Here is a 14,971-nt window from a genome sequence, read left to right as displayed (position 1 = left end):
GCTCCCACACATTTAAAGCAGGGCTATGCAGTTTCGGGAATTTCTTCACTGTTTTCTCACTTTTTGCTCGCGGGTTTCTCTATAGAGCTCCCCCTACAGCTTCGGAATAGATATTTGACAACACTGTCGAAAAACTCGTTGGCGACTCTCAGATACCAGAGGCTATAGATCAACGACATCAAAGGAGATGGGACATTCTTTAAAACGTCTTCTTCATTCAGGTTCGAACAGCGTGAGGGAGCGCAATAATGACAGAATTTTAGCAGATTTTTTTGCCGTAAAGCAATTAGTTACATCGCGAGACCTGATATCACGCGATACTTCCTGACGCTGAGGCCGGCGGCCCACTGGCCCAAAGTTGCTTAGGGTGGTCTTTCAGCTCACAGGCGCTTGAGGGAAGCGAGACGACCACCATTCAACCCGAAAAAAGTCATAACTATTCCAATGACTCCGAAGCTGTTCGGTTAAGGTAAAAAAGTGACTTAGTTCACCTTTAAAATGCTGTGCCTCTGTGTTCATATTCAAGTCACAATTTTCCCCTGTGCACTAAAAGAGTTTCCACACAACCGTCCGTCAGTCCGTTAAATCCAACTACCTGAAATGCCAACTTCACTGTAAACGTCATTCATGACTTATGCAACCATATTCAACACAGAGCACAGCAGCTGTCTTAAGCCTCGACCTGAATGACTGATGTTTTCTTGGGTATTTGTCTGAGAACTTTCTGTTTTCAGTCATCCCCTGCCTCTTGTTCTCTCCGTGACTCACTCGCTCTTCACCCCAAAGGACACTGCTGCTACTGATCTGTAAACCACAGAAAGACATTTCTTCCTGAATGCCTGCTTCAAAACGCCAGAGGACCATCGGGAAACAATTACAATTCTTGTTTACAAGGGGGACATTGACTGTGGGAACAGTCCCCTGGGGAAGAAAAGGAAACAAGGGATGCATAAACCTCAGATGATTCTGTGTGCTGAAATAATGCTTTTTATTAAAATACCTCTGAATTGCAAAAGTAAAAGGATGACAGGGTTAGGCTGGGTGGGTGCCTATAAGAAGTATCTACTTCAGGGATGTTCTTTTATTGTAAAGGCTCGAAGATCTAAAAAATGCGTGCAAACATAAGATCACACGTGCATACGCACACATGCGTGAGTTGGACTGTTCACACCATTATGCAATGAGAGCCTCTCCCATCTGAGTCTCAGCATCCCCCACATCTCCACTGAGGCGAGAGACAGCAGTTCAGTTCAGCACACCACACTATGTCCTCCTGTCTCCCTTTTTACAGCACTAAGGTATTGGGCCACTGGATTTCATTCCTCTCCTTGGCAGTGTCCTTTAAAAATATTACATTTCTAAAAAGGCAGACAGGATCATATAAGATAGCATCTCTTTCTTGGCAAGATAAGTTGCACACTGTCATGCTAATGGTAACCTGTGAGGCCTGCGAGGACTTTCTTCATTAGATGAATGGCCGCTGTATTGATTGATTTGACCTTGATTCACTGTTTAAGAGGACCAAAACTGCAAATCATCTCAAGCCGAAATGTAAATTGATCCGAAGATAACTGATTGCATATTAAAGTAGGGAAGCATTTGCCATTTCATCAAGTAAAGATCTACAGCTTTTTACTTCAACGCTCTCTGGTAACACTAGCCATGCGTGCTAACTGTTTAAAATATGTGAGGTGGCTTTCAAAGTTATTCACATCAATTTTCAAGTTGAGGACAAAGACCCTGGAGCATACTGGACTGTGCTCAGCTGGTGTCTATCCATCTTCATCCGCACTCTGTTATCTCACTTTTGCACAAAGAGAATCTTCCTGGCATTTGAATGGACGGGTCGTGCCAACGCCCTCCGGGTCTGTATGCTTCACACCAAAGTGCAATTCACCTCATCAGCTCAAAGCCTTTGGTTTTCAATCCAAATGTGACACATGACAGCGCCTCCCCTAGTCATTCTGATAGCTGATGTTATTCTGCTTCTTGGTGAGAAACAGGTTAAAAGATACTGGATAACACAAGCAGATCAAAGCTCAAACAGATCAGATCATTGCAGATCAAAGCTTCTAACACTTATGAAGACAGTCTAACATTTGTAAATAGCAGCCAGGTGAGTCACGCTCATGGGTATCCTTGTCTCTGGCTGAATCTTCCAGACACCTGCTTGTTAGGTAACAGTATACTGTACGGCTAGTCAGTAGTAAGAGTTCCTACTTCTGCGGGACTCAACAATAAAAACTGCCCTCTAGTCTGGGGCCAGTGTGATACAACTTCAGGATAGTTTCATAATTCATCATTTTTACGCCTTAAAGGAGAACTCCGGTCAATTTTAACATGATTGAGCTCTTTTTTTTTTTACATTTGGAGTGCTGTCAATACAGAGAACAACGACAAAAATCGGTGTTGCCTACACCGTGTTATCCTCTTTTTAAAATTTGCACCCTGTTGACTTCAATGGGGCAAGTTTTAAACCTGCTTTTAGCCTCTTAACATCCTTGATGTGTCATTACAAGTGCACAGCCATGTGAGTGATTCCTTCAGAGTGAACACGGGTCAATCTGACTGCAGTAGATGTGAAAGATATGAATAAAAATGATGTATATTCAGCCAGCGCACATACCTGTATTTACATCCTGTTTTCGGTCAAAGTCCATAGTAATCGATTGTCGAGTTCACGCGCATGATCATAGGTACTAAACCAATGCGCATGAACTCGACAATCGATTACTGTGGACTTTGACCGAAAACAAGATGTAAATACAGGTATTAGTGCTGGCTAAATAAATATCATTTTTATTCATATCTTTCACATCTACTGCAGTCAGATTGACCCGTGTTCACTCTGAAGGAATCACTCACATGGCTGTGCACTTGTAATGACACATCAAGGATGTTAAGAGGCTAAAAGCAGGTTTAAAACTTGCCCCATTGAAGTCAACAGGGTGCAAATTTTAAAAAGAGGATAACACGGTGTAGGCAACACCGATTTTTGTCGTTGTTCTCTGTATTGACAGCACTCCAAATGTACAAAAAAATGAGCTCAATGTTAAAATTGACCGGAGTTCTCCTTTAACAAATTTGGTTTTCTGAGATGCAATTTAGTCAAATACAAAACATAGTGATTGGTTATTTAGTTTTCGGCACAATTTTTGCCAATTGTGGTTAGGGTTAGGGTAAAAAAAACATCTTTTGAAAAAAATTTGCTCACTAAAATAATTTTTTCTTAACAACAAAAATCTGCAATGAGCTGAAAATTATACTGCTTATAAACATTACTTTTGACACATTCTTATTGATGCTTTCGAGACTATCGCAAGCATTTTTGTAAATTCAACAAAACCTAGGCTAATCTATCTTAGCCAGCTAGATAGCATGAGTCTAACTCTCTTACAACAGAAACAATTTCTGACACATATTTTTTAATCATATTGCTTTATGTGGGTAGACACAAATCACACAGAACAGTGAAATTGCTCACTTTTCCTTCTTTTGCCTACACTCGACTACAGAATTTCAAAGGAGATGCATCACGTGAGAGCCACTGACTTCACGCTCCATTGAAAATCAAATGATTTCTTACTATTTTTCCTTACAAACACCAAAGTCTGTTAAATCGCTGCATTAACATACAGTACCATAAAAATAAAAGCAAGGTATTTACGTATGACCATTTTTATTCACCAAATAGTTCTTTGTCCTGATTGGGAGATTTCCACAGCAGCATGTGACATGAGTGAAAGCTACTTAGCTCATGTCCTGTACAAAGAAACAAACTCTGACACGCACATTCTGACCTCATGATCATAAATTAGCTTGTTTAGTTAATTACCTCTTTATATATGAGACACATCAGGCCGGATTAACTAACCGCAGCAAGTGGCCGTCACAGTGTCTGACCAATACAGGCAGAGCGTGAAACAAAAGTAGACAACAGCTTGGGAAGGGAAGGGAAGTGAAGAAACTGACAGATGAGGGATTTAATGGAAGAGCAAGCAAAATATAAAGGGATATAAAACAGAAACACTGAGTCAAGAATGCAGAAAAACACAAGATGCCCACTCATTTGCACTCCAAGAAGAGTGTGTTTGGCCAAAAGCATTGAGTTGCTATTATTCAGCCATGCTACATATTGCTACCCATGATGTCATCAGTGATGTTATCTCTCATTTACAGTCTTACAGTAACAACCAATTTTGCTAATCTAAAACCATTTATTTTTGTTACATTCGATATTTGTTAGGAACCGCTTCACCTGTGGGGGGAAAAAAAGAAGAAGAACAACAACATGTAAAAGTAATAATCATGACTTACCTAGATCTCCATGGTAACTGTTGTCATGGGAAGCCCTACTGGAGGCTATAGAGTCTCCATCGTGGGGCCAGATTTGTCCTGTTTTCCTTACGCCTACAATGGTGGCCTCGGACACCACGACATGTTGCTGCCGGTGCCGTTTCTGTGTCTGCGGTGTAGGGGGGCTGCTGCTGTCAAACGAGTGCTGAGAATTCTGGGAGTTCTGAGAAGGCGAGCGACTCTTCTCTCGGAGTGGGCGGCGGTACGCTGTCGTAGGGCTGGGCGACACATGACTGGACTGTCCCGAGGAGAAGTCTTCCTCACTAGACGTCAGGTTCTCGTTGGAGCTGCAGTCTGGCGTGTAGCCGCCTCCTCCACCTCCCACGTCCTCGAAACTTCCGGGCGAGTAGGACCTCCTGGGCCAGGTGAGAAGATGGTCGTCGCTTCCTCCATGGTCCCTCATAGTGACCCTACCGTCACCACCATCTCCTGACATCATCCCTCCGACGTAAACACTAGTATATGGCTGGAAATCTGATGGCTGCCATGGCGGCGGTGGTGGTTTGGCCCCGTTCGGTCTCGCAGTGCTGTAGCGAGGACTGGGTTCGCCGTCTTCATACTCTGCATCGTATCCGCAGGTGCTTTCAGTAGAGCGCCCCCTATAGACAGGCCTGGTGCGTAGATCACCTGCGACTGTAGCAAGGTTGCCCGGAAGTGAATGAAGTGACCTTTTGCGCTCCATCTGCATGGCTTGGTTCCCAAGAGAGCTGATTTTGTCCGAGACCTCACGGTCGTTGACTTTTACTAGGCCCCTGTCATGATGAAACTCAACGTTGGTGTAAAACGGTTTCTCATGGCCTGATTTTCCTTCGCTGGCTGAGTGCGAGTTGGCTCGTTTGATCCTCTCAAAGTTTGAACGTAATGCAGCCACCCCAAGCCCCATGCCCGGCTTGTCTTTCGAGGATGGATCCAAGGGCAGCTCCTTGTCAGGGGGTGGATGGGGCCTGCGAGGGGAGACTCCGCCCCTCTGTGTGGACGGTGAGAGCCCATCGGTCTCACTAACTGGCCCAGCTTGGTGTGCCTCAAATGACGATTGAAGCTCCAATCCATCGCCATGGGAGGCTGACTTTCTGGCAGGGGGTGGTCGTGGTTTCACTCTGGTCTCCCCCACAGGCTGAAACCTGCTGCGCTCTGACTGTCCGTGCTCCTGTGCATGGAGATGCTGGGAATCGGCCCCAACAGCTTGTGGGTCCCCTTCTGCCATGTGAGGTGGCTTCCTGAAACCCCATCTCTGTCGGTCATAGCTCTTTCTCTCCTTGGCCAGCAGCGTCTGAAGGTAGATCATCCGGAAGCGCTCTTTGTTCACCTCCATTTCCAAACGTCTTATGGATGCTTTGCACTTCTCTAGTTCCAGTTCGATTCCCCCAACAGATCTTAGCTCCATCTTCGGAGGCTCAGACTCTGGAAACTGTGCTTTCCAGGCTTCAATGAAACCCACAGGCTCCACCATTGTGTTTTCTCAGGTTGAAAATATCAAATTGGTCAGAAACACACGGTCAAGTAGCTCCAACTAAGTGGAATTTAGCCGAAGAAAAGCAAATCTGATGAAAGTATGAAAAGTCGGCAGTGCCCGTTCATAATAAACGATATTTCTTTAATAACACTTAATACAAATGTTTACAAAACACATCGTTCATGATTTCCCTGGAATTGTCACTTGAAGTCTCAATCTTTCTGTACCAAAATTGTCGTCGTTGTCGAGTTGTTCAACGACAGAAGAACGACCGTTATTGAGCATATCGCGCGGAAACAATAAAGGCACGCGCATTCTCATCTCGCGCACCATTCCGACGAGACCACTTGCAGAATATCACGCGCACAAATCTCGGTCCCCAGCACAATGACAGCATCTGTTCTCCAGAGCGCACGGAATAAACAAAATACTCCTTTAAAAGCTTTTCAAATTAAGCTGGTCGCCATAAACAAATTATAAGGTCCGGTCGTGTATGTGGCGATGTATTCCAGTTGTCCTGCGTTGATAATGTGATATCTCTTTTATCACCATTATGCCCAAAACCCTTTGTGCTTACGTCTGTGTAGATTGAAGGTTAAAAAAATCACTCTCCTTGATTGTTCTTTTAGTTCCCGTTGATGCAATTCTCTGAAGACGCTCACAATTATCCCATTTTGTCGCGGATAATTAGACTGTGCATATTTGGTGAGACTGCTGTACGTAATGCCTCCGTGTGAACGAGACACCGCTGCTGCTGCTGCTGCTGCAGGAAGGGGCGGGACTACGGCATATGATTGACAGCTCTCCCAGCATGGGTTCGATTTAAAGAGACAGGCTGCTTCACCGCATAGGTCAAGGAAGATTGTAGTATGTGTGTGGCGTGGTTTAAATATAAGACTTTTTACATGAGTTAGGAGGAATGCAGTCTGAATCTGAAAATCGGATAAAAAGAGTCGCGTTTACATACACGTACAGCCTTTTTATTGCAAATATTATTTGCTTTGACATGCTGTCACTTTATGTAATGTCCTTATTGGAATAAATACATGTTTTCATGTATATGTCAATACATGTCATGTTTTCTTTCAATGTTTTTTTTTTTTTTTTTTTACATATAGATCAATAAAAAAAAAATAGATAGACATTTCACGAGCTGTGGTTCAAGCAGCACATAATGCAATATGTCATTTGCAAAAATAAAACCTTTCTCTTCTTTTTTGAAATATTGCTATTGTCAAGTCAAGACACCTTTTTTTATATAGCGCTTTGTACAATATGCCAACAGATTGTTTCAAAACAGCTTTACAGGGATAACAGGAAAATGATGCATTTCGGCTGTTGTTCAGCTGAAGTCAGTTCAGTGCTATTGTCAATTAAACAGATTTTGGTCACTGGTTACATAAAAGATGCAGCTGTGTTTACACGAGAAATAAGATGATGTCATTGTAATTGGACCATATTCTAGCGCCACATTTTGTCTCTGACGCCTTCAAGTGTTCAATCTTAGACATTACAGCCGTGAGGGACTGCTAGGACATCTCTATACTCAAAATCACATATGAATGAATGGCTTATTTGTTTATTTTAGGGCCAAGAACAAGTGGCACATACTGGCCACATTGGAATCTGTTTTTTCTGCTGGCCAATGGCACCGATTCAGGTAATTTGCATAACAGACTGAGTGATAAAAAAAAATCCTACTCCATCATTTAATATATATTTTTTAAATTTATTCAATGGCTTTTCCTAACAGATACACATGGAGAAACACAAAGCATGAACATCAGCATTGGTCAAATTAACTGCAGTTTATTTGTAAAATGATGTGTTTAATCATATCATACATTTAGCAGCGATGTACACAGCAAGTTGCTATATAAATATAGATCAAATGATTTGGCTAATTACAACTGAAGGCATGCATTATACTATATAATACATGTATATAAAACTATGACAATTTACACAGAAAAAAAATGCAGCAAACTGTCCTTGCATCAGCAATAGGCAATGGTAGACATTGTCATGCATGGTAAAAGACTGATGCTGCTGCTGCTTGCTTCCATACACACTTATTATTCTCATCTCTCTGTCATTTATTCATCATTATTGAGTTTTATTATTGAGTCCACTCTTACATGTCATGATCTGCAGCGCAATGGTGGCTATTTTCTCTGAACTGCACATTCAACATGCAGGTTCTGATATTCGGCTAAATGAAGCCACTCAAAAAAGACATGCACAACACAGAAGCCTGAGGTTTCCCAACACAAGCAGAGGCAGATTCTACTTAGCATTAACTTTTTTTAATGTTTTAGAATGAAATGGAAATGCTAAAGTGCACTAAATAAATATTTAGCATATAACCAAGTATAAGGTGTAAATAATTGTCAGTATGATTACTTGATACAAAAGGCAACATTTACTAAAAAATAAAAATAAAAATGGCAATAGTGTTTTCATTTGACTCTTATTTATGCCAACATCCAAGTTCAGTTCCTGAGCAAGTCAGACCACAGTGTACGGACCATTCTAATAAAAACTAATGGTGATGTCTATTCATTTCATTCAGAGACAAGACTGAAATTATATGGGGAGAAGGAAACAATCATGCTTACATGTAATTTGACCATCAAGTCTTTACAATATATTATATATTTCTTAAAAACATCATATATTGCAGTGGAATGTACTCAAGCTGATATGGCCATGTGTTAAGTGCAGCTATAAACAGCCGCAGTAGTCGTAGAAGGAATTTAGCAGTTACGTAGCAGGGTTGGTCCATTGTCAGAAAACTTGAGGCTTCGGATTGTTGTAACGTGGTGAAAAGAATGGAGGAATGTGTAGTGGCAACGTCAGTGACGCTTTCTTAAAGGGTCAGTTCATCCAAAAATTAAAATTACCCCATAATTTACTCAACCTCAAGCCATCCTAGGGGTATATGACTTTCTTCTTATATTAAAGATATAATAAAAAATAATTTTAATTTTAATTTTTGGGTGAACAAAACTTTTAAATGAAAGACCACTGAATGCTAATAAAGGCCCGTTCACACCAAGAATGATAACAATAATAATATAATTCTAAAAATAAAAGAATAGCAGAGTCCACAACACAACGGCACCGAAAAACTATATAGTTGGAATCACTTTTAGAACGATAAAATCATTGACAACCAATCAGAATCAGTCCTGGTTTACAGAGCTCGAGCATTTGAAGTGGTAGACAACAAAGCTGCAGCTCGCTTGAATAAACAGAATGATATCATCCGCTGGTGTGGACTCTACAAGTATCGTTATAGTTATCGTTCTTGGTGTGAACGGGCCTTAAGGGAATGTGCATGGTTTTTTTATTAAAATACTGACACCAGAATACCACACCAAGGGCATAGTCAGGGACATGCATCCATTTCAGCAAGCAATTAGTGTGATGCAATGGACAACTAAATGCCAGAAAGCTCCGTTTAATGAAAACGGAAAAAGAAAAATACTTTGTACCGTTCGGGTATATGTGTACAAATATACAGGCCGTCTTACCAGACTGGCTGGTGAGGGCCGAACAAGAGGCTGCTTCACAAGGAAACCCCTCTCAGCTGTCAATCTTGTGCTCAGCTATGTAACTAAATCTCTGTACATTAATTTCATTTATTCAAGTATAATTGCTCTTAAAACTTGCCGTGCTGCATTGCAGGAAGGAACAGACCAGCTAGTAAAATGAAGACACGCATTTTAATTCAAATGGTTCATGAGTGCATTTTCTTAAAAGTAGAGAAAAAAAAGGTAGCATGAAACATTTTGGTTTTGCATTTTGAAATTCATGTTTTGAATGCAACACCTAAACCTTTGCTTGTTTAATTTTCTACTTGTTTATCTCAGACCCAACTAAACGGTAACATTTACATCTTTTGTCCAACCCCCCCACCCCACAACAAAACAAAAGAAAACCTCTAAATTAAGTTAATGCATGTTCATTCAATTATAAAATACAGTGAAAACAAACACACACACAAAAAAGAACTTAAAACAGATTGGATGGGGCCAAAAGAATCTGAGTTTTCAAACAGAGGCACGCCTCATGCAGTAATGTGTACAGGCGGTGTAAAGCTAAGTGAGTGTGTGTGTGTGTGTGGGGGGGGGGGGGGGGCGGGAGGGAAGCAACCAGAGAGAGTCTAATCTGACAGTCCTGAGGTAGCTGTACTCTGCCTAGTGCAGAAAAACTGGCTTTACTAAATCAAACGTGTCAGGTAATAGCGGAAACAAAATGTATCACCATAAAAATGCAAGTTATTACACATAGGGAAAGACATACAGGTACAAATCATAAATGAAAAAACCACACAAAATGCATGCGAAATACAGAACATGCAGCTTTCATCTGAAGATTTGACCATGAAGCATTCAAACGTTCAGACCCATACACTCTTTCCCATGCTGCTTTGCAACACCATGCTTGTCCATTGGCTCTGAGCGATGTTCACGCCGAAGACACAAAGGTAAACATTAGTAAACAGTTCTTCTGTCTTGTTCTCTTTCTTTCTCTTTTCTACCCAACCTGCTCTACTCTGTTAGCAAAATGAACAAATAATAACAAATGAACCAATGCATAAAATAGTGTTAAATGTCTGTACACAAGCACTTTTCTCAATTCAGCAATTTGAACACATGATATGGGGGAAAACAAAGTGGATATTACCATTATTGTTACTGGTTTGAAATAGACGAGACAAATGATTAATTTAAAACGCAATAACAAAAGAAACCAACAAGAAGTCCAAAAAGAATATTAATGGTCACTAATACTTGAAGACTTCAGGTCTGTATGGTCTCCTCAATCACCAACGGACAGTTTAAAAAAAAAAAGAAAAAAAGTTATATTTCTATCTTAAGGTTATTTTTGTGTTAATCCTGTCCTTCTCGTACACATTCGCTGTTTGCGGAGGCACACTTTAAACGCACAACCACACATACAGACACACGTACACATCTACACACATCAATGCTCATTTCAGTCAAGACCAGAACATTTCGGCCAAGTTAGTGTCAATGCTGTAGAGCCACAGCACCAGGGGGAGTGAGAGAGCCACGAAGGGCCAGGAAATGCCCTCTGTGCAGGTGCTGAGTGAGCAGGCCATGCCCTTGGGCTTGTCCAGCTCTTTGGGCTTGTCCAGGTAGTTTCTGGCTGCAAACTTGAGCAATTCATCCAGCAAGATGACGGGCAAGGAAATCTTCAATACCATAAGCCACTGGGTCACGTTCAGTGGCGTGATCTGGAAGATTATCTGTAGAGAAAGAAAGCCCAGAGTAGAGTCACTACACAAACATTAGGGATGTGCCCAAAGCCCATTTTGAATTTGGAAAAGCATGGAAAATGAATAACGCATTCTACGGAGCATTCTAAAGGAACATGGTTAGGCTTGCGGTGGTAGTCGGTTACATTACAGTACATCAGATTTCACTTAATATGAGATGATAGCAATTAGAGATGACTGGCAGGATGATGGCAGAGGATTTGGTGCGCAACTGATCCTGAGCATCATTGACAAACATCTTATCTTGTAAAATTAGTGGTCAGTGCAGCTGCTTCCTATACAGAGAGTACGCTTGATCACAAATTTGAAAGCAAAAGGTAAAAAGCGATACCACGCATATTGGCTCTTTGATGCCCGTGAATTGCATACAATATAATTACTAAGCTATATAATAGCGAGAGAACACAAAAGCATTGAAACATTTTTTTTGCTTATGATATCAAACTATTTTAAGATAGAAATACATGCATAATCGCTGAAATTAAATTAATATCTATTTTTACATAATATTTACTAAATTGGAAATAAATGTGAAAATATGGAAAAAAATTTAAACCTGATAAATTATAAAGATTTATCCTTTAGATTGCTTGATTCTGAAATCCTATAGTATTTTTCATGAATAAAGAAATGTTACAAATATGAATACAAATAAAGTAAACCGTAACCAACCATAGAATAAAAAAAAGTTAATTGCAACTTTCTCTCCCCCACATAATTGTGAGTTTATATCTCACAATTGACTTTTTTCTCAGAATTGTGTGATATAGTCAGAATTGTAAGAGAAAGTCACAATTGCATAATTGTATTGCATAATGTTTTTAATTGTAATTTTAATTGTATAAGAGTTTATACAGTTAAAAATATAAAAAAAAAAAAAAAAAAAAAGATTCTACAAAGACTGCAAAAAAACACCAAAAAAAAAAACACAAAAGAACCAATATACTGAAACTGATGATCTTATTGATGAAAACTGATCTTACCGGCAGGGGCTCCACATAAAGGATAAAGAAGTGGAGGGACATGGAGAGGCAGATGGCTCCTAGCAGCCACACATTATCCCAGGGGGGCATGCGAAGCAGAGACTGGTTCTCTGAAACACTACGACAGGACATCAAGAAGATAACATTGTGAAATTGATTGACTGGTTGCATCTTTATATAATCCACCAGTTATGCTGTTAAAACCTGTCAAGTTGTTCCAAACCTGTACGAATTTCTTTCTTCTGCTGAACACAAAAGATGATATTTTGAAGAATATGGGTAACCAAACAGTTACCCATCAACTTCTTTTGTGTTCAGTAGAAGAAAGAAATTCATACATGTTTGGAACAACTAGACGGTGAGTAAATGATGGCAGAATTTTCATTTTTGGGTGAACTATCCCTTTAAGCTCCATTTTAGCTGATATGATTGTAATTGGACACAGCCAAATACAAGGATAAATAGGGTGTAAAAAGATTTGTGATTCCTCAAAATGTCAAACTATATTCAGTACTCATTGAAAATGCATGTAACTACACTATCTGTAGAGTACAATTGTAAACTGTAAAGATAACTTCAGCATAGTTTTATTTAATGCCATGTCAGCATCTATGGCTATCTATCTTCATGACAAAAACTGGATTACAAAAATATAGTTTTTAATATACAATAAAAATAAAAACCATGAAATAAATAAATAAATAAATATTGTATCAACACATGATACAATTTCTAAAAACTTTTCTGGTAAAATCTTACCAAACAAGTCCTTAGATGAGCTTAATTCATAAAAATGTTTTCTATATGCATGAAAAGTGGAACAGTCCAATAAAATATCGGTAAGATAACATTGTTATAAGAAAATGACTTCCAGGTGTATACAGCATTGTCTCGTCTTACTACTTGTGATTGGATGAATCTTAATAGCAGATGTAAATAATTGTGACATTTTCAGGGACAAGATGTGCCTTTATTGTAGCGAACTTCCGACACTGACCTGTTGAGGGCGTTGCACATCTCAATGGTCACTAGTACGGAGAGAGCCATGGTCATTGGATAGGGAGACTCAAACACATCACACTTCAGGCCCTCAAACTCAGGGTTGTCCGGTGCACACTGAAGGAAGTGGCTCTGCAGAGATGAAAACGATTGAAGCGAATTAAGACATTGGAATGCATGTGATTGAGAAAGAGTATTCAAATGTAAGGGGAGTTTCTAACCAGTTGATAGAGGGTGACTCTAGGCCCATCTTCAGCAGCAATGAACCACCATGCAGCAGCACCTACAGTACCAGCACCTACATAACCTTTAGGGTGACATGGAGAACATTAACATGTCAAATCTTTCTTTACCCACAAAAAAATAAATATTATGTAGCAAATAAAGCCAGTGGTGCACTCACAGCCAATTATCAGGTATCTAAAGAAGAGCCAGCCAGAGATAAGTGGCTCTCTGGCATTGCGAGGAGGTTTGCTCATGATGTCCAGGTCGGGTGGGTTGAAGCCCAGAGCGGTCGCAGGCAGACCGTCCGTCACCAGATTCACCCAAAGCAGCTGAACTGGAATCAGAGCTTCGGGGAAGCCCAGAGCTGCCGTTAAGAAAATACTACCAGAGAGAATAAACATAGTGAGTTAAGCGATTAGATAACAACTGGAAGAATGTCAAAAGGACTTTGGCAGTGATCGGAGTTTGCTCAAGGCATACATTTCACAGTGTTGTCATTTATATTGTACCGTTTTTAGGATGGAGACTAAATTGTGCCAAAACAAGATTGAGAAGAAACTGACTTGCTCCGTTTTGGCACACAGGATGAATAGTAAACCTTGATTAAACTATTTAAAAAAGAATAAAATACAAATACAATATAATATATTATATAATTTATTATAAAACAGATAGGTCAGGTCCTTGATTCTGATTGGTTGAGCCACATTCAAAGCCGTTGTAAATTACTCAAAAAACATACACCTGTGACCGCATTACATTAGTATTACTGCGCATATGCCAATAATAATTCTTTGTTGCTGCATGTGTTGCAAGCCTTGAAGCCGTGTTTTACAGTGAATTTAGAACAGCTAAGGGGGGGTTTTAGGCACTCCGCAGACAAAGTCCCTTAGCTGTTCTAAATTCACTGTAAATCACGGCTTTGCAGGGCTTATTGCTTTAATAACCATTCTGGTATCCAACACCCATTGATTGATAAACAAATTATAATTGTCTCTTACTGAAAACCCTGTTTCACTTAGAAAGACTGATACTCAAAAGTATGATTTATAGTATTAAATCAAATTGTTTTACATCAAGAACTATAACTAAAGATGACTAACTTTAACGCCCTGCAGTTTTGTTATCCGCTGCTGTCAATGTTTTTGTTCATCAGCTGAAAATAATTGTGAAATCGCTTCAAACGATATCGTTCCTCTGTGTCGTTATCGTTATAGTTGTGGTGAGGACTTATTCTTTTATATTTAGAAAGATTTTTAGAACTATATCTTCATCGTTATAGTTATCGTCCTCTATGTGAACGGGCCTTTATTCGGAAAGGGCGCATTAAATTGTTACAAAAGAAATGTCTAGCACTTTTGATCAGTGTAAAAGTCTTTACTATTTCAAGTAATGGCTGCTGAAAATTCGGCTTTACCATCACACGATTAAATTACATTTTAAAATGTATTCAAATAAAAAAAAAAAACTGTCATTTTAAATTGTAATAGTGTTTCATAACATTACTGCTTTTACTGCATTTTGATCAAATAAATGCAGCCTTGGTGAGCATAAGTGACTTCTTTCAAAAACATTTGTAAAAAATCTTACCAAACCCAAAATATTTAATGGTACATAAGATTTCACAAATTAAATAGATTGCAATAG

At 39.7% G+C, this 14,971-nt stretch overlaps 2 protein-coding genes across 3 annotated transcripts in view; both read right to left on the bottom strand.

Moving 5' to 3' along the window:
- The window catches only part of bcr (BCR activator of RhoGEF and GTPase), a 63,336-nt gene extending 57,458 nt beyond the window's left edge, over nucleotides 1-5,878 (bottom strand). The window contains exon 1 of the mRNA XM_079847362.1: nucleotides 4,318-5,878. Coding sequence (XP_079703488.1) covers nucleotides 4,318-5,806 — 1,489 coding nt within the window. The 5' untranslated portion in view covers nucleotides 5,807-5,878. The remainder of the gene's footprint in view (nucleotides 1-4,317) is intronic.
- A 4,090-nt stretch (nucleotides 5,879-9,968) lies between these two features.
- Nucleotides 9,969-14,971, bottom strand: part of atp2a2b (ATPase sarcoplasmic/endoplasmic reticulum Ca2+ transporting 2b) — a 35,690-nt gene continuing 30,687 nt past the window's right edge. For both annotated transcript variants that reach the window (XM_079846712.1, XM_079846711.1), the window contains 5 exons: nucleotides 13,503-13,705; nucleotides 13,321-13,406; nucleotides 13,098-13,231; nucleotides 12,101-12,218; nucleotides 9,969-11,087 (listed from right to left, as the gene is read on the bottom strand). In XM_079846712.1, coding sequence (XP_079702838.1) covers nucleotides 10,818-11,087; nucleotides 12,101-12,218; nucleotides 13,098-13,231; nucleotides 13,321-13,406; nucleotides 13,503-13,705 — 811 coding nt within the window. In that variant the 3' untranslated portion in view covers nucleotides 9,969-10,817. The remainder of the gene's footprint in view (nucleotides 11,088-12,100; nucleotides 12,219-13,097; nucleotides 13,232-13,320; nucleotides 13,407-13,502; nucleotides 13,706-14,971) is intronic.

Source organism: Squalius cephalus, assembly GCF_949319135.1.
Source record: "Squalius cephalus genome assembly, chromosome: 17".
NCBI classification, from domain to species: Eukaryota; Metazoa; Chordata; class Actinopteri; order Cypriniformes; family Leuciscidae; genus Squalius; species Squalius cephalus.
Note: the sequence above shows the minus strand (reverse complement) of the source record. Positions and strands in the feature narration are given on the sequence as shown.